Source organism: Pogonomyrmex barbatus, unplaced genomic scaffold (assembly GCF_055798465.1).
Source record: "Pogonomyrmex barbatus isolate J1 unplaced genomic scaffold, ASM5579846v1 scaffold13, whole genome shotgun sequence".
Taxonomy (NCBI): Eukaryota; Metazoa; Arthropoda; class Insecta; order Hymenoptera; family Formicidae; genus Pogonomyrmex; species Pogonomyrmex barbatus.
In genome coordinates this window covers 5,432,404-5,458,183 of record NW_028297109.1, presented here as the reverse complement: position 1 = coordinate 5,458,183, position 25,780 = coordinate 5,432,404, and the positions used below count along the sequence as shown (strand labels likewise).

General features: G+C 35.6%; 2 protein-coding genes across 7 annotated transcripts in view; one reads left to right on the top strand and one right to left on the bottom strand.

Annotated features, from left to right (window-relative positions):
• Positions 1-25,780, top strand: part of LOC105429894 (uncharacterized) — a 208,278-nt gene that overhangs the window by 37,542 nt on the left and 144,956 nt on the right. The window lies entirely within an intron of this gene.
• The window catches only part of LOC105429890 (uncharacterized), a 169,064-nt gene that overhangs the window by 14,017 nt on the left and 129,267 nt on the right, over positions 1-25,780 (bottom strand). For both annotated transcript variants that reach the window (XM_011643121.3, XM_089072471.1), the window contains 2 exons: positions 19,699-19,843; positions 1,780-1,902 (listed from right to left, as the gene is read on the bottom strand). In XM_011643121.3, coding sequence (XP_011641423.2) covers positions 1,780-1,902; positions 19,699-19,843 — 268 coding nt within the window. The remainder of the gene's footprint in view (positions 1-1,779; positions 1,903-19,698; positions 19,844-25,780) is intronic.

Genomic DNA, 25,780 nt, shown 5'->3' with positions numbered 1-25,780 from the left:
TCAAAAAACGGCGAAAAACGGCGAAAACTTCGAAAACTAATTAATTAATAGATAAAAGTTATGATTTTAAAGAATATAGAAAAACAGAATATATGCATAAAAAAATATCGTGAACTACCTCAAAAACCACACAAAATGTAATAAAATCGTTTTATAATTTCAATTAACTTTATCAAATGAAATAGCACAGTTGTTATTTTTGTCAATTTTTATTACAATAATAGCGAGATATAGATTTTTCAATAATAAAAAGTGTTTCATGTAAAAATAGTAAAATAAAAGAAGAGATAGAACGAGCTTTTCATTCAAGCTCAAACTTGACGATTAAGTTTTTGTTTTTGTCGAAGATTTAACTTGACATGCGTGTACTTTTGTTGAATCAAGAAATCGATATAGCAATATATATTTCACATTTTATCGTTATAATGCATGACGTTTATAAATAACGTGAATAATAAAAAATGCCGACGTTAATTTTTTGATAAAATCAATCGTAAACAATAATGGTTGTTTGTAATGTACAATGCAAAACAATAAACAAATTGTTCATCTAAATTACAAATTTTATGAAAATTTTCAGAATTGTTACAAAAATATATAACAAATTTATTATATCACGTTGCTGAATAATTTGCACTTAAAAGTTATTCGAAGATATTTATTTTCATACATAATAATACAACTTGCATGATCACAAAATGGGGCAAATTAACTGTTTGCTAATTAAAGCCGAAAATTACAACAAGAATATAGCGAATTAACAAAATATCAATAGAACATGCTAAATTCCTCCGAGCACGAGCATTATGCGACAAGTTTGTAATTTACTCCGTCGCTATTGCGAGCTACTCTTGGATATGTAATGAATACACAGCAATTAACCTCTTCAGATGTCGACGCACGCGTACTTTCAACCATTAACATAAATGTTATGTAAATTTGGTTCGCGCGTATTTGCAATTATTTCTCTCACAAAATAGTAACAATTCCCACGAGCATACGAAGATGAGAAAAGCCATATTTTATCGTTATAAAATACATTCGATAAAATGTCAAGTGTATAGCAATTATTAATTAATTATTTATGGAGTGAAAAAATAGAAATTTTTAATTTGTTTATATTTAAAGAAATTAAATGGGGGCTTCCGCAAATTACGCGAAATTTGACCATTAAAATTATTGCTGACATATACATACACTTGTTTTGTAGAATCCTTATATTTCTGCAAATATAATATTTACAAATTGTATAAATTTATTTCACTTTAGCTATTTTATTTTAAATTAAATAATTTTAAATTAAAGTTATTTACGATAATAACTTTTAATGATAAAATGTTTTTGAAATTTAATTGTTTTTTTGTTTTTATTATCTTTTTGATACTTGACTAACGCATGTCTAACTGTACTAAATCATGCGAGATTATATCTTAACGATCTAAATCGCTTTGCTCATTAAATGTGTTTCAAAAGATATGTACATAGTTGCTTGATATACGATATGGCTTGATGGCGAACATATTGATTTCATGTTAACTAGCACATTATTACCATCCATAGTGCTAATTACTAGCATCTAGAATAATAATGCGAAATGCAACGTCATCAACTGGTGAGATCACAAAATATGAAACATCTTTCTAATATCTCGATTCTAATACTTTATTAAATTAACGTTCGAGACTCGAATATAAATTATCGCTTTAAAAATTTTTAATGGCTAAAGAGTCAAATTTCAAAGAGATAATAAAAAAAAAAATAAAATTTAAATATACGTACTGGCACAGAGGGTGGAAGTGGCCTCGTCAGATCCGTCGCCGCAGTGATTCACGCCGTCACAAAGGAGATCCGTTTCGATGCAGAATTCGTTCTGCGTGCATCGAAAGTCTTTGCAGGTGTGTTCTGAAAAATAACAGAATATTTGTTAACGCGCAAAGAAGATTTAACTTTAATTAAGTTTTTGAGAAAGTAAACATTTTTCTCATACATTGCATTTGTTTTATCTCTTTTGACAATATGTTACATTATATTCTATTTGTGCACCTTTTCATCCATGCTTTTATCTAATAAATATACGATGTACGATGAGAGTTTAATTACCGCAACCGTATTAAGCTTATCTCTACAGTCATGATATATTTTCTTTATCCATTTTTTACACGCGAATGACCTCATCGAAGGATTGAGAGTACACCTCTCGAGTTTGAGCGAGCTTTCTCCTGTGGACAGCGAAGCTTTAATAACAGGCTATTTTGAAGAATACACAAAAGACCCTTTCGCGTATAGTCTTTCACATAATTTTTCGCGAGGCAGATATATTCGCAGCATTACACACACAATTACTTTAAAAAAATGGCGAATTTTTTTCGCCAACGGAAAATTTCAAAGAAGAGAAATGATTAGAAAGAAATAAAGTAATATACATGACACGATTAATTAATTAATAACTGAATTAGTTTTTTCACAAATAAAAATTTCAAGAAGAGAAAAATTAATTAATTTTAAATTACTTTTCTTTTTAAATCCAATTTTTATTTTATTGGAGAGAGAAAATATATTATATAAAATATTAAAATTTAGAGAGGACATTTAAACGTTACACGGTCAAACTGTTGTATAGCACAACAAATTAGATTGCTTTGACTTGTAGATATGTTATTGATAGCTTAATGAATGAATGTCCGGGCATGTTCAATGGCGCTCGTAAAGAATAAATTTAATGAGATGTCTGATGAGATTGCAAAGTGATACGATTAATTAGCTCGCGTGCAATTTGAATATCGGCCATCTGCCGGGTTACAGTTCATCGCAGTATTTAATATGAAATTATTGGCGATCGACCAGCGGATGGACCCAAGTTCACTCATCGCTTTGCAGGGAAATTAGCCTCGGCCAGGTGTGGGTATAAAAGCAACTGTCCGATTTAATTATAACGACGAGCTCGGCAAGCGAAGACGCACTCGATATAAAGGCATTCGCGCGCGCGAATTCAATTACGAGGATCACTCGAAACTTGAGTTCAGCATTAAGTTAATAGCTTCGATAAGTTTACTCTTTTCCTAATGAAATCTTACGTTTCAATAAACGTTCTGTACCAACGAGGACGTACACTGCAAACTGCAAATTAAATTGTTTGGTATCAAAATTTGATCTACAAAAGAATGGCGAAAGTCACCGTTTGATATCTGCTTCGTCAACTATTTGTATGACGAAGATAATCTATTATTTCTTATAAACCGTGTTCTTGCATGTCTGTATAAATTTAGCCTCATTATTATTAATATTATCATAACATAATTACCATATTAGTATATCAATTACAATATTATCCAATTAATGCATGATATGCATTTTGTTTTAACTTTATGATAACACACAGGATTAATGATTAAACGTGAAACTTTGTCGTGTTTTATAATAACGGTAATAAACGGTATCTCAAATATTTGGTATTTACTCTTTGAAACAATGTTCAATCGCGTGGAAAGAGCATTTCTGACGCATTCTTGGACATCGAACCGTCGCAATTCTTGGAGCATCCGATCTAATTACGGTCCGACCCGTGGAATGCGAGTAATAACGAGCGATAAGTTTCACCGATCGTGAAAAAGCTCATGTTGGGCAGTGAAGACAGCGATTTTCCGCGTTTCTCCCTCTGGCAATTATAACTCTTCGAGCTCTTCTGCAATCGCAGAGAAGGTAATAAAAGGATCGACGACGATTTGAAAGGATAGGGCGTGCGGCAAAAAAAGCACATAGACGGCCATACGTAATTTTATGTAATTTAACAGTTGAGATTCCTCCCTTTCTACCAAACTTTCATGATTTGCTACCATTTCCGAAGTTTTTTGTTGGAATTCTGGCAAAAAGAAGTCCGAGAATAACGTTCAGCAGCGGTTCAACGAAAAGCGTTCTACTCCACGATAAGCTACATGCAGAATTTCCATACACACATTTATAAGTGAAATAATCCCGCTTTTCATGACTCCGAGAAAACCTTTTAATTATGATTATTGTAAATGACTATTGTGACGATTACACTTTTGCGTGAGGGAACAGCGGGAAGGCTGACAAGAAACTGTACTGCACGTGTGGACACCCGCGACAGAGTCAATGTTTAACCTCTCGGATTGGCCAATCATTTAACGTTGGACGGTAGGCACACCGTACACATGCTCAAATATGCTCAATATGCCGACGAAATTAACAGTCGTGGCTGAGCAAACGGATGCGCAGTCACGCCGCACCGCTGATGTGCAGTAATACCAAGTGTTATGCACATTGACACGCGCGTGTATTCGCATTTGCACAAGCTTATAGGCTCGGCAGATTCGCACGTGTACATACTGAGAATAGGGACGAAATGGTACTGCGAAATGAATCGCTCAGTCCCAGTGGAAAATTAGAGCGGGGAAATTTTTATTGTGGAATTTTTATTGGTCACGGCAAATAATCTCAAGTGCCTTCCTAAAACTTGACAAGTAATTGGCAATCTCTTGTATAGTTACATAGGTGTATTTAATTATAATATTGACGTAGATCCTGTTTAAACTCACAATCTGAGATAATATCTGAAATAATAATCTTTTCTTTTAAACTCTCTTTATTTTTTATTATTTTTAAATTTTTTCTATTCGAAGATGATTCTGTACTAAAAATTTTAGAAATTTTAAAATGTTGCAACTATGATCACATGTATTTCTACATCTAAAAGTACATTTAAAAATTTATAGGACGTGAATACGTTCGAAATAATGTAGAAATAAAAATATCGAATTAATTATGTTTTATTATTAAATACACACAAAGAGATAAAATATCAAAGGTAATTTCTGTGACTGGATAGTTAAAACTAAAGCGAAATTCACCTCTCGCCTATAGAGAGGACCTCATTAAATTCTATCATGAAACATAACACTTGCGCGCGAAAGCTCATGGGAGGTGGCACGCCAACGAAAAAAAATTTCTATAGTCTTTTGAGGGATATGCAATTTTCTACATTTTGTGACACACATTTGTGATTTTGTTCAATTATAAAAGATGTAAACTTGGATTTTATTATAAATATAATGTTTTACAACATTTAAAAAATATAATTTAGTTAAACTCAAATGAGCAAATAATTTCATAGAACAAGTTATTTTGTATATTATTGCGATACTTTTGATAATACGATTAAGTGATGCTTATAAAAATATTAAATGTGAATTTTTTATTTTTCCTTAAAATTTTTTTATTTTAATTATTAAAATTTGTAATTGTTCTTTCGATTAATGACTTATATGACGATTTGAAACAATTTTATAAAAGCAAGTTTTCTTGTAATTTATTTATTGAAAATATCAGCAGAATAGAGAATGCGAATTTTAAATTATCGTTCTGTCACAAAATTTGAGTAACAATTATTTTATTAACTATTAATTTTATTAATAATTTTTGAATTTTATTAAATATTTATAAAAAAAGATCTTTAAATTTTTAAATAGTAGAGGACTTTTATATTTAATTTAACCCGCTTTATCTCTACATAAGCGATATGTTATTAGAAATCAGACACTCTATATAAATATATATATATATATATATATATATTAAAATTATTATATTGAAAAATTATTATATCCAAATTAATTTGGATTATATGAGACGTGCAAGCAGGATGTTTCGCTCTTTTTTGCACCTGCCGTTGTGCTTGACATTTAGTCTTATCCGCGTGACAATCCGCTTCTAAGATCAAAGTCGGAGATCGCGTGAGAAGTGTTGCATGTTGCTGTTAAGCCGCAAGCAACGTACGCTTATGATAATGACGTCGATGACGATGTTAACGACGGTAATGACGCTAATCCCAAGATCCCGTTACTATCGTATGAATAGCGGCGCGTTTTATTGAGATCGATGAGTCCAATGTTGCACACGCCAATTTGTCTTTTACTCAAATTCGCAAAATGTTTGAAAAGAAGTGATAAGATGCAATTTGTTCAACTATTTGAAATTTTTAATAGTAATAATTTTTAATAATTCTTTTAATAATTCTTTTATACATCGTATAATTAATGAATTGTAAGTAGCTGGCTGATTAAAAATTGACCAGAAGATAGCGTGTTCCAATCGCACAGTAGTAAAGGTACACCTATACACCGTCGTAAATACGATGACGTTATCTTTCAATCATTGCTCTATTTACACATGATTAATGCATGATGCTTTAAAAACTATTATAACATTTTGTAAGCCCGATGACTTTGCGACACCACTTCTTACCTGTATACATAATGTATTAACTGCCCTAGCACGGCAATTTTTTCCTACGAAAAATTTCTCTTAATAAATCGCTTTCTGCTAACTAAGAAAATAAATTTAACCAGAAATTTATTCAAATGACAAACGAATACGGACAGAGACGGAGTGTTGATATGGAAAGAAAAGTATTCCAAGTATGTACCATATAACAAATTGTTTCATTCAGTATAATAAATTTTCATGTTCACAATTAAATATTGAAAATATTTATAATTTTTATTTATAATTTTAAATTTTAATTTATATAATAAACGCGTATTTAATTCTTTTAAAATATATCGTTTTTTTTTTAATACATTGCTGGTATATCTCATGAACTCTGTTAACTTTTTATCTACCTCTATGAAAAATGTGTTTTATCGCTCGTTCCTTTTCAAACTGGGGATTTTTCTTTCACGTACACCGTTGATTCAAAATAAGATAGAAAAGGATTGTGAGATACCGGACGATAGACGGTGCAGCGCGTTTGCGTTGAATGCATGCCTATTAATTTCACAACGACGTGTAATCGCGCGTTCCATGGATGTAAAATCCATTCCGGCGGTGCCGACCGGGAGTCGGCGGTTTCGGATTACAAATACACCTCGTCTCGTACCTCGCCGTTCTGCGCAACGAGCTTTGCTGGTGGGTAGTTCGCGTTACGGAAGCATCATGCAAATGCATAAACACATTATTTGCTTATACCGCCAGGGCGAAATTCTGGCTTGCGGAGGTACGTGGGAGTGGCAAAGGACGAGGAACAATAAGGGAGAGCAGAAAGGATAGCGGGGCCATAATTATCCAGGAAAAAGAGTAGATAATTAGGATTATTTAAATCGCATTCGTTTATTCGATATTTAGATCGAAAAGAAATTTTTTTAAATATTTATAAATTAATATGCAGTTTAAAAAATTTTATCTTAACAAAGTTTTTTTTACAAATCCTTTAGTTCAGTTTTGCACACTTACATATTAAACCATCTCTGTTGAAATTAAAATTAAAATATAAAATCTGTTTTAAATTAAATAAAGACGCTTTGCTTTACTTACTTGTAAGTTATTGTAGACTAATTAACGAAAAATTACTCATAATTAATAGTAATTAGACATTTCTCAAACTAAATGGTTATGTACGTAAATTTACCAAGAAACCACGACAAAGGATGGGGCAAAGGGTAAAAGGGTACCACAGGATGTAAACGCGCACAGAGTGTATGTACGTGTGCGAGTGTATGGGAACCATCCGTATGGAAATCGGCTTCCTCCCGCCCTTCACATCCTAATTCCTCGTTCAATCTCGTGCACGATCACCTCAAGCAATGCGCGCACGCTCAGCGCACGCAAGCGTGAACACAAGGGATGAGCACCCTTGGTGCACGCGTGACTGCACCACATACACATGCCCGCGGTCTTATTTCGCCGTTGTTTCCTTTTTCCCTAATTTCCTTCCTTCACCCTATTACTACGGTAAGAAGCGGCGCTATCGTAAACTTAACATTGTCAAACGTTCTTCCTTTTACGAGCGTTAAAACGCATCGTGAATTCTCGATCGAATAATCCGGAGCCATACCTCGTAATAGCATTACAAGACGCGAACTTGAGCGAAAAGGTCGGGCGGGATCGAACCTCTTAAGGTTCAAGAAGCTCGCGTGAAGAGTTCCCCTTAAAGGCGCGAGCCTGATAATGAATTTCCTTTCCGCGCTGGTTGCCTCGAAATTGCTCGTTGCGTCGCCTATTGCTTACAAGCCGCTTCGTTAGAGTCCGCCGCTATTATATCAATCTCGAGATAGTAATTAAGTTTTAATATGACAGTTTTGATTTAAGAAAAAAATTTCACTCAAAAATTTTATATGACAATTTTACATGTTTTTTTTTTTTTTATATATTAAATGAATAGAAAAAAATCGTACCCCTTCATTTCATAATTTAAAGAAAATCAATCAAATTTAATTCGGAAATAAAAAAGTTATATTAAAATCAGCGATACTTTTAACGGGAGATATTTAATAAAATTCAAGAATTAATAATAAAATAAACGTTATTTCAATTTTGTAACAAAACGATAGTTTAAAATTATGTTTTATAAGGCAATATGTAATATTTTCTAATTATTTAGTTTATTTTTTAATAATAAGAGAATTAATAATAAAATAATTGTTATCGAAATTTTGTGACAAAACGATAATTTAAAATTGTATTTTACAACATATTGTATTTTCTGTAATCATTTATTTTATCTTTTTACATGGCGAAAGGCGATGCAACACATCAGAATCGATTTTATTATTTTTCGTTACGATGATTTATATCTGGTTCAACCTAGTTTTCGATTTTACGATTCCCTTGCATAAATTCTCGCTTTTTAGTGCCTGACGTTACACTCGGTAAATCATGCTATAAAACACGTGACCTTAAAAGACAGCACTCGCAAGGTAAAACGCTTCTTCAAGTCGACTCCCTCATTTTCTCATCCGTTGCCTCGAAGATGACGCTTAAAACTGTCACTTGCGAACCAAGGGTATCGTTGCGAGGAAATGTAAATATTACAAGAATCGTTCTTGCGGAAACGCTTGGAGAAACAATGCGGAATGGCTCTGAGAAGGGGTGAACAAAAGTCAATATAGTTGGGCGCAGTCGTAAAAGGTAGAAAGAAGGAGAACCGCCGTTTCAAGTGAATCGCACACTTTTCTCCACGAAGGCCATAGCTTTAGTCAGGGTCCCGCATAAACCTGTACGAGCTGACTTCATTCATAAAATGCATCGCGTGTCTGTAACATTACATGTGATAGTGCGCTCCCGGTGCAACGAGTTGCGAGGTGCAACAACCGTGAACCGGCAGTCCGGGGGTTAATGTCCGCGGATGATTGAACGTGACATCTTGCACTTCCACGCTTGCGTTTAAAATAAAGGGTGCGTCAAACGCAAGCTTTATCGTTCTGAGAACATTTGCATTTAACCAACGTTAGGCATCTACGCGTAAATAATAATCTGCAGCAGCGAGTGATCAGTCGTATGACCGTCAATATAAGCGAGTTTATATATGTACTTATGGTCATAAAAAATATTTAAAATACATTAATTAAACAAAAATATATTAAAAATACATTAAGATCTAAATAAATGTGTGGAATTAAATTGATTTAAATAAATATAAATATCAGATATAAATTAATACCGTAATCGAATCAATTACGGAATTACGGAATTTTGCAGAGGCGACATAAAATGATGCTATTTTTTTCTAGAAAAGAAATAGAAGATCTGAAGTGATAACACGGTGCATTTTAAAATTTTTAGAGCGTTTTCTTAAAAATTTATAATCAAAATAAGATATTTAGATTAATTAGAGTACCCTTATTAATTTGATTGCATAGGATAATTTCAAACAAAAGGGTTAAGCTACGAGACAGCTAGGCAGTGTGGTAATGATTGTCTCCATGCTATCGATCTGTTCTATTCGTAATGGAAATGTCTACAAGCCGCGACTCCATGTACATTTTATGTCAGTGTCGTGCATGAGACAGAGCCGGATTGACTTTAATGCGCGGATTAAAGCGGGCGAACCGAAATCCAGCGGATAATCCTGCCGGGACACAGTCAATTAAATCGAAGTGAGGAACCGGCAAAGCTAAGGATCTCCATCGGAATCCTTAGAATCGCTCTTCAGGGTTCGACGTTACCACAGGACCAGCGCGCGATTTTGTTTCGTTTCACGGTTTCTCCCTCCCGTGTCCGCATTCCGACAATATTTATTGTTAAAACAAAAAGAAATCTCCTTTTTCCATCGGATTGATTCGCTTTATACGAATCCTGAGCACACAGACCTTTTCAAAGCCGTTGAATCGAGAGCTTTTGCTTTACCTGCTAAAACAAAAGCGAACGGTTTAAAGATTACATCGATTTTAAAGGTATTAACGATTTCAGGCGCAATTTATACAGACCGCATGTTCAATTTAGATACATTTTCCCAAAATAAAATACTGAAGAAAAAGTATATATTTTTTTACACGTCATTTCGAACTGAAACAGTGATACACGTTGCTATTAAAATAACCATCCCGTTCAAATTCTTTCAATCAAAAATATGTCAAATAGCTTTTCTATCAAATTAACAAACGGACAGTGTTAATTTTGTACATTTTAATTTTGTACTGAAATGACAACTTCCATGTCTCAATTAACATCAATAGTTCAGTAAGGTTATTATAAACATCAGAAAAGCTAAAATGTTATATCGTAAAATTTAAAACTCACCGATATTTTTGCTTCAAGCAATAGTTTCTATTTCTGTATGTCCTGCTCTCTTTTCTTCTTTATAATTACATCTTTGGTTATTTTAACTTACATATATATTTATAAAGAAAGAGAATAAACGAAAGCTACTTCAAAATAAATTATATTAAAATCACCTGAAAAAAATGCCAGGATAATGTTACTTAAATTAAAATTGCAAAAATGTAAATAATTAAATTATATATTGTAATGAAATTATTAAATAATTAAGTAATTATACTGTATGTAATTAAATTACATACATTATAAGATGTAAAATATGCCATAGAATATGCATGCGTGATCCTAAAATATGCATAAATTTAATAATCGGTCACATCAATGCTCCATTTTATTAACATAAACGACGATCTATCTGTTCGAATATCAGTGCACTTGTAAACCGTGAACGCGGAATGGTGGAGTGTATTGTTGATTAAATTTCATCGGCGGTTCGCCCTACATCGTCCATTTCGGCGAAGTTTCGCCGAATGACAAAACTTTTCGTGCACATGCACTAGACGCGACATATTACTGCGCATTCATCCCCCGTGTCACGTTGGAAACCAATACTGGGTCCCCGTTCGTTATTACACGGAGCTGGTTACTGCGCAATTTGCTGGAATCAAGTCTGCGAAATCATCGTCTCATTCGCAAACGAATACATATCGTAAATGATGCGCTTTCCAATTGCAAGATCGTGAAGATAGAATTGAAACCGCATCTTTCAGATTTCAGCAACAATTTCGGATTTAATTTCGAACGAAAATAACGAGTTGAACATTTTGATCTAATTATATTACGTTATTGAAATATATAATTTTTTTCTTCAAAAAAAAAAAAAATAAAAAATTAATATATATTTATATTTCTCCCATAGTTTTCACAATATGTGCAATTTGTACGTGACACAAATTGTAATATCCATATTTTAAAGTTTGTAAGTTTAAAAAAGGATATGAAATAGAATTTAGAATGAACGAAGCGATAGGAATTCTTGTTAAAGACTTTCATTTCGTAATGAGTAAGTTTCAAAAATGATTTTCCTTTTATTTCAGAAACGAGGTTTCGCGTACATTACTTTTACGACTCTCTCGTAAGGGGAGGAAAATCGCTCGGACGTTATGTCGAAACTGTGCGTGCTTGCAAAAGCTCTTCGAAATTGGTATTTCTCCAATTGATTACGCTTGCTAGCAACTAATAAAAATCATATGAATTAAAACAGAAATACAAAATTGAATTTGTAGAAATATTAATGCTACAAATGAATGATTCAAACTATTATCTGATTAACTGACACATTAATATAGAAAATCGTAAATTTAACAAAATATGTTTATTTTGCAATATCTATTCGCGTAGCAACATTGCAATTATGAACGATAACTTTATATGAAAAAGATTGACAATTAATACGTAAATAAAATGTAGAAATTCAATAGTAAATGAATGAAGTTTCCGTTTAAATATAACTGTCCGTGTCTTTGAATAGCCCTTGAATTTTGCTATAATTCTGTGCTGAAAGCAAAACGTGAAAGCCGAGAATATCGACACGTCCATTCCGTGAAACGAGAAGATTGCTGGGTAAGTAAAACTGCCGGTGATTCTATGGAATTATCGTACAGTGCGTGCGTGAATAAAACTGTAGGAAATAAGGTACTCTTGGCGCAAAAGGATCAGATAGATAGTAATGTCTTTATTCCCAGTAGCCCGTCTACTGAGAAGACAATATACTTCGGAATACGTTCAAAAAATACGTTCTCTCTTATATCAAAATATTTATTACATTAGATAGACAAATACGTTTTTTAATTGTATAAATTTTGTTTTATAATCAATGACTAAAAATTCTCAAAAAAATTTGAAAAATTTTACAAAATACGAAAAAGATAACGAAATGATACTTTATTCAGAATATTATAGATATTAATCGACAATAAATGATTGTATATAATTTTGATATAAATGATAATTAATAAAATTATTCATTGTGTTTATATAATATCCATAATATTATGAATAAAATAAATACCATTTCATTATTATAAGTCCAGAATTAAAAGAAAAAGAGTCCGTCTGACTTAAAATCCGTCCTCGTTGTCTTCATGTTCCGACGATAATTCTCAACTTACGGCCACAGCATATACAGTCGAACGGAAGAGATTGATGATGGTGACGTTCTCCACCCGTGTGGTACGAATCACACGTAGGGACGCATCCGGCGAACAAAAAACGACGCGGAGGGCGCGTGATATTGAAAGGAGAAGAACGAATGCTTTCGCGGGGGATGCCGGCGCGGCGCATCGAAATCGATATGCGAATGCTACCCGGTGTCGGCAAAAGTCGGGGAAGATTGAAAGTACGTCCGCGCGCTACGACGGCAAGAATTGAATTCGTTGGGCAAAAAGAGAAGAGCGGGGCGAAAAGCGAGAGCGGCGTAAGACCTCTGATAGGAATGAGAGACGAAGGTGAGAGGTGGGAAAGGCACGCGGACGAGATGAAAGGAAATGGAGGCACTCGCGGAGGAAGTCGTGCGCGATGGCGCATGAATCATCCTTCCGATCGAGATCACGAAGAAAAAGAGATCTCCCCCCTCCCCTCCATCCTCCTCCGACTGTTGTAATGCCGCGCGCCAGAGATGAAGTTATTAATTCCCACTCTTCTGCCCGGCGTTCTTCTTCATCCCCGCGGAATGCACGATTGAGAAAACAAAAAGCTTGCCCGCCAAAGAAGTTCTTCTCTTGAGAGAAGAAGTCTTTCCTGCATTATTCGGTTTTCCGCGAAATCGAGAAATACGAAGTCGAAACACCTCATGTGCCCTTTACCCTCAGGTGCGAGACTTGTCTTCCCCGCCGCCCTTCGGCGGCGTGTAACTTGCGCGTAGTTAACATCGCGCATGTCATTTTCACCGTATATATTATCGAGAAAGCGACATTCTGTTCGTGCCAAGAGACACATGTAGCTGCCGTCCCGAGTCGTCGTCCCCCGCGATGAAAGTTAAGGGAGGAATCGCTGAGGACGCCGCGGCCAAACTATTCGAGCCGAGATTGAGAGACTTGGTACTACTACGACAAGGTACTTAAGTGTCTCGCCGGATTACACGCTCGGCGCTGACAGCAATGCCTTACATGCGTGAGGACGCGTTCCGGAGTATTCGAGAGCGAGGTATTCTCGCGCCCGGTTTTCAGACGGTTTGGAGTTTCTCGCGTTGCACGTGTTATTTCATCCCGCGATGGGATGCCGTCGCGTTCGGGTATTTACAACCGCGATGGGATGCCGACGGATATTTGGATCCTCGTATAGAGAGGAACGCGTGTCCCTCTAAAACGCAAAATCGTTTTCTTGTCTCCTCGCTTCGAGCGAGGCTACGCCTTTCCTGCCGCTGCCGCGATTTTCGATATTTACTTTGCGAAAAATCTTCGTTATGAGAATTCTGCTTGGTGAAACACGTAACGATAATATCGGGATTTACGCAAGTTTTTTTTTTCTCTTCCAGAAACGAGTACTCGCGCGAATATCAATATTTTAATAATACGCCCATCACGATTTATGTATTCGCGATCGATCGATTTTTGAACACAATTAATCTCTAGAAATATCGACCATTTCTTGCGGCTCCGCTCTGTTTCGGAAATTGGAAAATCGTGAAAATATGCGCGAGATCTCAATTAATCTAAACTCCGCTCCGGTGAATAAACACGAATCGATAGTTCTTTTTTCAAATGACCGTAATTCATCGCGCTAAACAGAAGGCGGACGGGGCACTCAAAAGGGCAAAATATGAGGGAACACGACGGGCATGAAAATCTGTCGCCCAGACAATGCTCGTGGGGCTTTCCTCGATTGCGGTTGGCACTTTTCGACCGCAGCGAACGGAATCCGTGGTGGGTGCTCCCCCCCTCCCCTCCCCCCCGCGCCCGATCGTCCGCGTTCCAATTTATCAGCGCGCGTGATAGCCCTCGCAGGGATTCCACAGCTCGATCGGAAGAAATTCTCGGGCGAGCGCGTGAGCCAATTAATTACTCGGCGATCATGAAATTCCGAGTGTTGTGAGAACCGAGTCATCGGCAGCCGACTAATTGACTTGTCAGGTATTTGGTTACGTTGCTTTATTCGCTTATCAAATTTTCTGGATTGTATTTCCTTTCGCCAGATGAAGTGATTATTGATTTAATAGGAGTTATTGCCAGAAATGCACGTTTCCATTGCCTCTTGATAGCTCTATCTCTCTCGAATAGTAAAATATCGTAATTGTTAAATATGTGTACGTACATAGCTAATATTCTACATTAATTTATTTTAAATAGCGAAAAAAATATTTTACGCTTAAAAAAATTAAATATCTTTTATTATAAATTTTTGATATCTTACATGGTGTATGTTTTATCTATTATTCCCTAAAATTTTATACATTTTTAATTTTAGAGAACAATGCTTTATACAAAAATTACAGAACTTCGAGAGACCACACGATTACAATATCGATACATTCGTCATTTTGATGTGATGAAATTTTTTTGCGCATCTTTTTCTACATCAACCATTATTTTATACATAAAAGTATTAGAATACAGAAATTAAAAAATGAATAGTTTACGAAATGTTTTATATTTTATGTCAGAATATATGTCAATAAAATATAAAATATCTCGTAAACTATTGACATGTTGATATTTGTATTTTTTTATCCAGAATAACTGAAGGAATCATATTACATAAAAATATGATTCCATTAAAAAGAATTGTTATAAAAAATCTTGACAATGACACCATTTGCGAATGAATCAATCTCGTAATCGCGTGGTCCTCTCAAAAAAATCCTACAACATTTATAAAAAAATATTTTCTCCTAAATAAAAATAAATAAAGTTTTCTGGCTGATAGATTAAAATGAGACAATCTGTATAGTTAGAAATAGTGGAAGAGCGTCGAAAATATACATATCCTCACTGCACCGCTATCACGATAGAATATGCTGATGCTAGGGATAATTTCGTGAAAAAACTGAGACAAAAGGGACGTGTCAGGCGACTGAGCGAGATATAAATCTGCGAGAGTAAAAGGGCCATATCGAACGTCATATCGAAATGTCGCGTTTTTTTTTTGCGAAGGCGAGAAAGCAGATCGCGCATAAAACGTTATTACCTGTCAGTCCGCGTCGTACGTTGAGTCTTTTCTCTCGCAGCGAGAGAGATTTCGCAGCGATGTATCCTCATCGCGTCTACGACACATGTTAATGCCGCCAACGTCAGTCCTCGTCGTCCATCAATTAATCACGTGAGTAGTAATTAGCGTCGCGCAAAAAGGAAAGAGCACATCGCGGCCGCGATGCAATAATTACCGCGGCGTACTTGGAAACGTTTGCCGAATTGCGAATCGGATACGGAATAGGAGAGGGATGTAGCGGCGCATTAAAAGGGATAAACCAACGCGAAGAGGCAACCGCGGAGAGGAACGGGGAGGAACGAGAGAAACGCGGGAGGGAAAGAGGATGTAAACGCGGCCGCTCTCGCGGTTCACATTCTGCATAATTACGGCAAATTGAGGCGACGTTACTGTAATGTCGCTGAACCGTAACTCGTGCTCGATAACGAGCCCGTGTTTAGCTATGCGAGATTCCTGCGACAACGGCGTTAAAATCGTTGATTTCAACGTGTCCGGCGATTTCGATTCGGATTTTGATCGTGAAGCGTAGATAGATACCAGCGAAGATACTGGCGCGCACCGTTTCAACTCGGCCATTGTTTAACGAACGTGATCGGTCAATGGACTTTGTTTGTCCGCGACGCAACAATCACTCACTAGAAATTACGACAGAGAGAACGAATTAGATTCTCTCACCGAACTATTCTATTTACATTTAAATGAAAATTATGATAGACAAGTATTTCTTCGAGGAAACGCTTGTTTTGCACTTTTGCGTTTTGCTGCTCTTGTAAAAGCATTAACCAAGCAACATGTAAGCGACAAGTAACTCACGCTGGAAAATTGCGAGATTCGTTCGCGTTGTGGATATTGCGGAAGTTGAATCTGTGAACGGTAAAGTTAGCAATCTTTTCGGGATAGATCTACGCTTCTTAATCAGAGATACTGATAGAATAGAAGCTGAAGAACAACAAGGATGGTACGCAACCAAGATTTCGCATCCTATGTTTAGTTCTGAACTAACTTATATTAACACTCTTTCTCTCTCTCTCTCTCTCTCTCTCTCTCTCTCTCTCCTTTCCTCTTTCGGATTATCCTTGAAGTGCCTCTTATAACCGCCGGAAGATTACAACTTGAGGAAATTGTTCGGCAGACGAGAGCTAAAGTTCGACACCTGTCGAGTCTCGAGACTGGATAGCTACTTTGCCGAGACTCTCAAATCATCTTGGATGTGGATCTCAAGTGTGAAATGGCGAAGTCTCATAGTGCTTAAGATTAACGCCTCTTCTATATTCGCTCTGTTATTGCCATCATCATCGCACGTGTATTGTTTCATGATATTGGAATATTCTAGGGAAACCATTATTCCCGTTTCCTTATTAATTGAATGATACGCGGCTCGCATCAAGTAATCATTTATCTGAAGTGATGATGAAATTTTATCTATAAATATTATATTTATTTACATTTATATTAATTATCGATATAAAAATTCACGATAAAATACGTGAAAAACTAAAAATACTTTTACAATTGCTTTTTTTTTTTTAATATATAAGAAATAGAAATGTCCAGCATTCGTAGAATCTTGTCCGTTCTGATGCGTAAATTTCATTAATTTATTAAAATATTTTTGTATCGAATTGTAAAATTTTACATTTAAAACGAGCACGTGTGGCGAATGGAATTAACGTAGCATACAAGCAGCGCGCATCATCGAGCGTGTAACAATAGTAATTATCAGGGTGTACAACATTCTATTAAAAACGTTACAAGTGTATTACACTTGTATTTTAGCGACGCAGCGCGCGTTTCGTAATGAAAAGAGCGTAGAACGGCGTCGGGCGCGTATGCATTTTATCAGGATTCCGGCGTGAAGATATAAAAATATAGCGGCTGCATTTGTCCCCGGCGCTCGTTTTTCAGGGACCTTATTACATGGAAATGTTACGCCGGGTCTCACGAGCGGGGGCCGAGATAACGATTCGCGAGGAGCGATGTGGTACGCTTTTTCCTCGGTATTAGACAGCCGAGGTGGGAGCACTTCATTTCAATGTTCCCCGTATTATTAACGGTCTTTTGTCGGCTTCGGGGGTTCGCTCGACGAAATCGCCCGGCGAGGCGACGAGAGCGGCATTTATCGTCGTCGCGAGCCGACATGATTCGCACCTCTCGCGTCTCCGTAAAAAAATTGTCGCGCGAACGAGCGGCCAAAGATCACTCTTCATTAACACGTCACGGGCGTGACGTGACTCGTGACCAGCGTGACTTATGTGATACTTACGTGTCGCGCCGATTTAGGTGTGAAACACAAGCCCTGCCATAGATAGAGCGAATTGAAATTCACGTGTTAACGCACCGAAAAATCCTGCAACGAGAGACGATCGACCAATCGTGAATTGAATCGCCGAATTAAAATTTTCGAACCAACGTCGACGGCACGGCGCGTCAATAACGACGTCACTTACCGTGTCACCACCTATTTCAATTACAAATTTTATTCAATATTTATCCGCAAACTTTTCACCACGTTGCGGACCGTTGTTAAATAGAAAACGGTCCTCTGGACCGTGTGTTTCGCCAAACTCGTGTAAAACTTGGAAAATGGCTCGTTAAACTAGTCAATTATGCGCGTTGTTTATCTTGCGCGAGTTTTACAAAGGTAACTTTTACAACAAAGCCATAGATATCTCTTATCCCCTTTTTTTTAGAGATTGTAATAAACTTTCAATTGAATCGATTTGCAAAACCACATTAACGATAAGATGATCAAATCTGAGAAAAAATAAAAAGGAACAATAATACGTTGACAAATATTTATAGCACTTTTTTTTCGAGAGAATTATATTATTTCCAAGAAAACAATAGATAAATACAACTTTGATATAAAATGATCTTTTTACCATTTCTGCTCGCACAATCTAAGAAATACTTAAATAGACTATTTTAATATTTAACAATATGTAATTTAATTATTTTTTTAAATTAAGTCAAATTAATTAAAAAAATAGAACAATTAATCTTAATGTTAAAAATTCATGTTTTTTTATTTTACACTCCGGAGTTCGCTTTTAGATACGTGTAATTAACTTTACGTATAACTTCAATTGTGACGTCAGTTATTGGCACAAGCAGTATTGCAGGAACAGAATATTCCAATGGTAATTGAGGTTCAATCGTGTGGTTAAGTGAATTGTGCTTTGAAATCATACATTAAACGTGGTTGCAGTCGCTGGAGAAAATACGAGATGTCGGAGACGAACGGGAATTGACATGGCGTTTTAAAGAAGCCGGATTTGAAAGGCAAATTTAATAGCTCGAGAGCTAATGAATAAAAGCGATTGAATGATAAACTTAGATCTCGAGATGGTCGCGACGACCGCGATACAATTTGAAAGACGGATTAAAGAATCGACGAAGCATAAAAACGACCGCGGGAGAAAAGAATAGGGATTGTGAAAAGAATTCGATGTTTTCATTCCCGGAGTGATTTCCTCGGAAATATGTTTTTCAAGTATTTCAGGAGTTACATGCTTCAGTGAATAAATCTCAAATCTGGTTAATCTAAGTATACTAAATTGCATACAGTGACAAGAATTTGTCAAGTTAAATAATAATTGCATACAGTGACAAGAATTTGTCAAGTTAAATAATAATAATCAAGTTAAATAATAGAGAGCGGGATTTTCATAAAATACAACGTTATAAAACATCTTTCTGACAGAAATTTGTCCGTAAATTTATTGATATATTAGAGGGTTGATATTTTCATTCGGGGGGGGGTTCTCGCACTTTGCTTAACTTCGAGCGTAAAATTCGCTTAACCTCGGTGTAAAATGATACAAATAATACATGCTCCCTTGTATTTCCCGCATAAAAGAAAAAAAAAATTGCAATTTGTTTCGAGCTCTGCGTTTGCATGTGGATCTGCATTTCTGCACGTCAGCGAGCCGATTGGCCCGCGAATAAGTTGGGAAACGGTTCGCATCGACAAATACTCACTCGGATCCTTGACGGCTGTGATGACGAGGCGGAAGCCATTCGAGTTGGTGCCCCAGGCATCGGTGACGTATTTCAACGTCACGAAGTTTGTGCGCGTGTAAATCGCGCCCACAGTCTGCTTCGTGTTTCTGCAGGATAGGTCTGCCTGGAAACAAAAGAAAATTGCATTCGTCGAGTACGTGCCACTTGAGAGGGTGGAGCGCCTTTTTTCAGCGGGCGCTTCACGTGCTAACGATGCAAATGTCGCAAGCGATATCGAACGAACGTGTGACGGACGACGTGTGCTTGATTTACGCGCGGATAGTTTTATATTGCAATGGACTAAAAGTCCCAATCGATCCTGTTCGTGAAACGTCATGGGGAATGTGATTTATGTTGCGGCACATCTGCGAGAGAAAAGTAAATTTGACGTGAAAAATTTGCGATACTTGAAATCTTGGATATTATTGATATTTTAATCTTTGATTCGTACGGAAATATTTTTTGTTTCTTTTTTTTTTCTTTTTTTTTTTTTACATTTATGCACGTCTTGCCCGTTTTCTTCCTAATGAATTCTTTTAGTGTTGCATTTTATTTGCTACGAATATTACTTGAGAAAGGAGACCCTTCTTAAATTTTTTAAAATGCAAGAAAGTGCAGGAAAAATGAAAAACGTGGAATATCCCATATTACCTGCGTAATATTACCAGTGTTACTAAGAATAATAAAAAACGTTCTCTTTTATATGTCATTAACTGTTCCCTCGCACTTTATGAATCAGGCGGCAATGATAAAGAGACCGTAATTTCACGTGGCGGAAGTCAGAATGGCAGCTTATGAAAGACCGGGTAAACGTCAAATAACGTCGTTTCCCGAGATGGCGGGCATTTTTAATAAAGCGGCCATCCGCATACGGTGCGCGAATCCATTTCTTTTTTTTTTCTGGAAGTTTATACCGAGCATTTGTAAGCCAGCTTAAAGCGCAGCTTGACGCAAAACAAAAATAACATATCTGCGAGTAGATAATCCTGAAATACGAACCGTAGATATCAATTCAAGCAACAGCAACGAGACTGTGGTCGGCGAGCAAGAAATTTATTCGTAGATTTGCAACGCGGTATCTCGCTCGTTTGTCTCGAGACACAAGCAACGTAACACTTGTTGCACCCGACGGACGTGAAAGAAACCGGAAACAAACCGCTCTACCGAAATAAAAAGAACGTATCGATTATTTTATGCTACATTACTTTTCTTTATTTTTTTTTTTTAGGGATTTGTTTAAATGCATCGTTATCATTATTCGTTATCATATCGTAGCTATCATTTGTGCACAATATGAAAATTTCGCCGAAATATCTTTGAATGATATTGATTTTATCATATATTCATCTATCGTGACGCGAACGATTTCGATAAATCAATTTTTTTAGCACTTTAATTGCTGAAATAATTGAAACCCTCTTTTATTATTCATATTCGCGGGATATATCGCCGAAAGTCAAATGCGCGCAGAAAAATAACAGAACGGCAACGATAACTAAATGCAAACGTTGTTGCTTTATCGAAGAAGCAATTTATAAACCTTGCTGTATTTTCCATTTGTGTTTTATTTAAAAATTAAATATCCGCATGGCGAGTAAGTTTTATTCGTTAACAAGCATCACGATCGTGTAAAACATGCAATTTATCGCGCCGTCCTTATCTGCTATCGCGAAAATCGTAATTTCGTGCCGTGGAAAATTCAGGGCGGGAGGGAAAGAAGGAGTTCTAGGATGATAACAGTTTAAATTACATTCCGCACATGCGCTTCCGCATAAACAACTTTTATTGAGATTTTAACTTTGTTGTGCGACGGGTTGAGCGTTAGTCATACTCTTGCGTTTCTAGCTTGAACAGACCGTAAATGCTGCTTCTCTTTTACTTTGATCAGCGGCTTCGTTATTGCAAAATATTATCGAATCTATCCGCGGACTGTTCAATAACGGTTCTTCTTCCTGTTCCAATTAATGAACGAGTAATTGAGTTTTGCCGATGATAATCCACATTTAATTATCCCTTCTCGCTTCGATCATTAGCTTCTATCTTTCCGCTTTTTTCTTTTGTTCTCTACGCGTCATCTCGCTCTCTTCTTTTCGTTTTTCCGTTCTCTTCTATCTTACAGTAAAAGTAGCAATCTCAATATGTCAAATACACGGAAATAATTAAATCTTTGGAAATCTTTGGGATCTTTAGAATTTTGAAAATGCAAACTTTCTAATTTCGTTTTGATTTATTTGTGAGTATATAATGCTTAAATATGTGTTAGCATTAGAGTGTGTAGTAATTGTTGTATAAAATTTATAAGAGAATGATAATATATTTTATTTATATTATATTTCACAATTTAGATAAAAAAAATAAAATTTTTTTATATTTTTTTAGAAAATAATTTTTGTAACAATGAAACATGGAATAATTTTTATTATTTTTTTCGAGCTATCTCTGCAATCAAACCAGATACAAATCACTAAACTGGACATAAATCACCATCTGGTGAGTTATTATTGCATAACATTGAAAACATCATCGGTCCAATATCAAAATTGTAAAATTATTAAACTTTATGTATTTTTAAAAATATATTCGCATCAAAAATAAATTTATTAGTGTTTAAATTTTAAGACTTTTAAAACAAACAACATTGTTTTTCAATTTGCAGCAATTTTTTTTATATTGAAACTTTAAATATAGTAGAATTTTAAAATCATTGGATTTTCATTTTGGTTTTGTATATCAATATGATGGCATAGTTATTTAGTATTATTTATATAACTTTGTTACAACGCAACGAAGCATATCAATACAATACACATTTGTACAAACTAACAGAGTTAAAAATACCACGTAATTCTAAAATATGAATGCAACAGCTATTGAAAGCTTATAATATTTTTTACTCGTAATTTAAATCGCACTAACTGTAACAATGCATTTTTCGCACAATATATAAAGTAATTTAAGATAAGCCGGCTGTTAAATATCATTCGTCGTTAAGCCACAGAGGGGCAATGTGCTTGCGCAATGTATTAGAAGATAACACGAAATGAGAAAAAAAAAAGAACAAAAGTAAAGTAACGTTCTCGAATAATAAAAAGGTAACTGCTCGAGAAACTAGATCGTTGAAAATAAAGTTACGGAATGAAATCCACACTTAAGAACATAAACTTAGTCGATCGCTAATGATTGTAGAGAAAATTAATAAAATCAAAAGAAAATCGTGTCAATCCGTTTCATAATATTGCCATTTATAAATGTTATTTCCCTTGTATTTTGCACGTGGGCATTTATTTTGTATTGAGATATGCTGTTTGAGCGGCTATACGCACATTCGACGTGACCGATATACGCCAAACCCATTTCACTTGCCACATTGTTATTATCATTAGCCGCATGCATTGCAATCATTCAAACGGACTATTAAATCGTATCGATCAAACCGTTTATTTTTATTAAAATAGCATAACTGCAGTTTTGCATTCAGACGATATGTTGATGCATACCAACACAGTACATCGATTGTAAATGACCGGGGTTTCAACGATACAAAAATAATTTGCAAAACAACCTGCACAATTATCCTAATGTTATCTCGCAAATGTGCCGACTCCGCATTATCATGTGTATCGCGAGAAATCACATTAATGCCGTCACATTACAAACACAGATTTTGCAATAATCCGCGTTGCTGCAAACTCGATATTTATCGCGGCTCAACGTCGGCGATCGGCAATGAATTTTATCGGTAAAAAACTTTTCGCGCGTGACGCGAATCGTAAACAATTACGAATAATCAAACGTCACAGTCGAATTTAATTGTCGGTATCCCGCCTCCGAATGGAGGTCAGCCTAATTTACGATCGCATTATTATCGGCAATACAGTAGGCGCACGGTGATTCACTCTCGGACTGATCTATAGGGTCTATTTGCGCGCGGCAAATTGTGTACTCTGTCTGGTATTAGGATTGCGTCCGTGAACGCGAACGGCGGTTTAATAACGTGCTCGCCAATCGACCGCATGTCAACCGGACGAGCACTTGTCAATTCCGAGGACGAGAGTCATCGATCATGCACGAAACGGGTTAAGTAATCTGCATCGTCGAGCAGACAGCCAAGCTGTAGACGTAAGCCGGCGGCAGGAAGGGTTGCTCTTGTAGTGCATAGTACGCTGGTTTACCCTTTGGTATGCCGTTGACGTACGCTTACAGCAAATGTACTAGCAGGATTGCATGTAGATTTGAACAGCGTGTACCTATAATTCCAAATATCAAGTTGTAAATCTCTATGCTCTTCTTCCGCCTGAATAAAATATTGTATATTTTATATAATTTAACTCGTAAGAGTGTATCAATATGAAATATTTAATATTTTATTCAAACGGAGGAAAAATGTAGATTTAGAAGTTTTAAAACTATTTATAAAATTATAAACTATATATAAAAATAGTTTTATAATTCTACGTTATTTTTAATTTTAATGATATAGAGTCAAATATTATTATATTTTATATATATATATATATAATAATTTATATAAAATTAAAGAAAATATAAAATATGAAACTATCTTTTTATATATAGTTTATAATTTTAGTGGATAGTTTTAAATTTTACATTCTCTCTTTAACAATTATTTTTAACCATAGAATTCAGTGCTGAAATTATCGAAGAAATAGAAATTATCGAGAAATAGAATATTTGTAAAAAAAACCGGTTTCTTTTTTTTGTGTAAAAGTCAGAAATTTGAAATAGGTTGGACAATTAGAAGAGAGATCCGAGGACGGGTTTAGAGATCGTGCGAGATTAGATACATCTTCGGGGAAAAACGTCGGCTGAATGGCAATGCTGTAACACAAAACACGAATGGAAACCGCCCCCGTAAGAGGGCCACCTAATCTACATTTACATGACTTTTGGCGTATCACACGAGAATGGAGCCGGCCTCCCAACGAAGCCTCGAAGGTACGATCTCTCTTTCGTCGGCTTTTTCGCTGGTGAAAGAAGGCCTCGAGCGGAGCTTATGACAATGCTGCTCTAAGTCGATTCCGAAGAGATTCGAAAGGGGCGGCCGAGAAGCCATTGTCGTGCGTACAAACAACGAGATCTTCCTTCGAGGATATGCACCTCGGCCTGAAATCTCGACCGGGAAAACAGCCTTGGGCTTGTGAGACCATTCAACACCGCCGCCCGTATCAGAAGTTCTGTATTAAACGACGTGACGAAGTTCTGTATTAAACGACAAAAAAATATTTGGGAAAAGTTCATCGCGCGTGGGGTAGTTTGAAAGGTACATCTCTATGGACGAATTTAAACTTACTAGAACTTTCATCTTTTTTTTTTTTTTTTTTTTTTTTTTTACATAAAGAAAAGATAAAAGCCAGGCTATATTAACAAAGACAAGTGTGAATAACAGGTAGATATAGAATTAGAAATATTTGCATGTAATGTTACATAATGTTTGTGAAATCGTACGTTTGAGATGAGATACGAGTAGACAATGAACATTACGTCGATGGTTGGAAAAGGAGCTTATATTTCCGTATTATATTTTCCATAAAATTTATCTCGGTCATGTATACGTTCCCAACGTAGAATTGCACTCTCCCCGTTATAAATTACATACAGCGCGCGTAAGGCCTTTATATCACGGATGCGGTTGCCGAATGCGCGCATTTTACGACATATATGAAACTCATGTAAAGTCGTTTCCGACAGAAATACCGTCACGTTATTTATCTTGTTCACTATGAAAGGGATGTTATTTAAGAAAAAAGACATTCTAGTAAACACATGGTGAACGTTTATTAATGACAACTAAATTGTAATTTGTAATACCAACCACACATTCGAAGACATAACTTTAATTATTTATCTCTATTTATCTTTAATTAGGTATCATTTCTTAGATATCATGTTATAATTTGATATAACCATTTGTGCGCCTTTTTATTTGCAGAGAAATTATAATTTTTCATATTAATTTTATTTTATTACAGATGTTTCATAGAGATTTTTTTATGTTTTACACGATTTTATTTTTAGGTAATATGATTAGGTAATATGATTC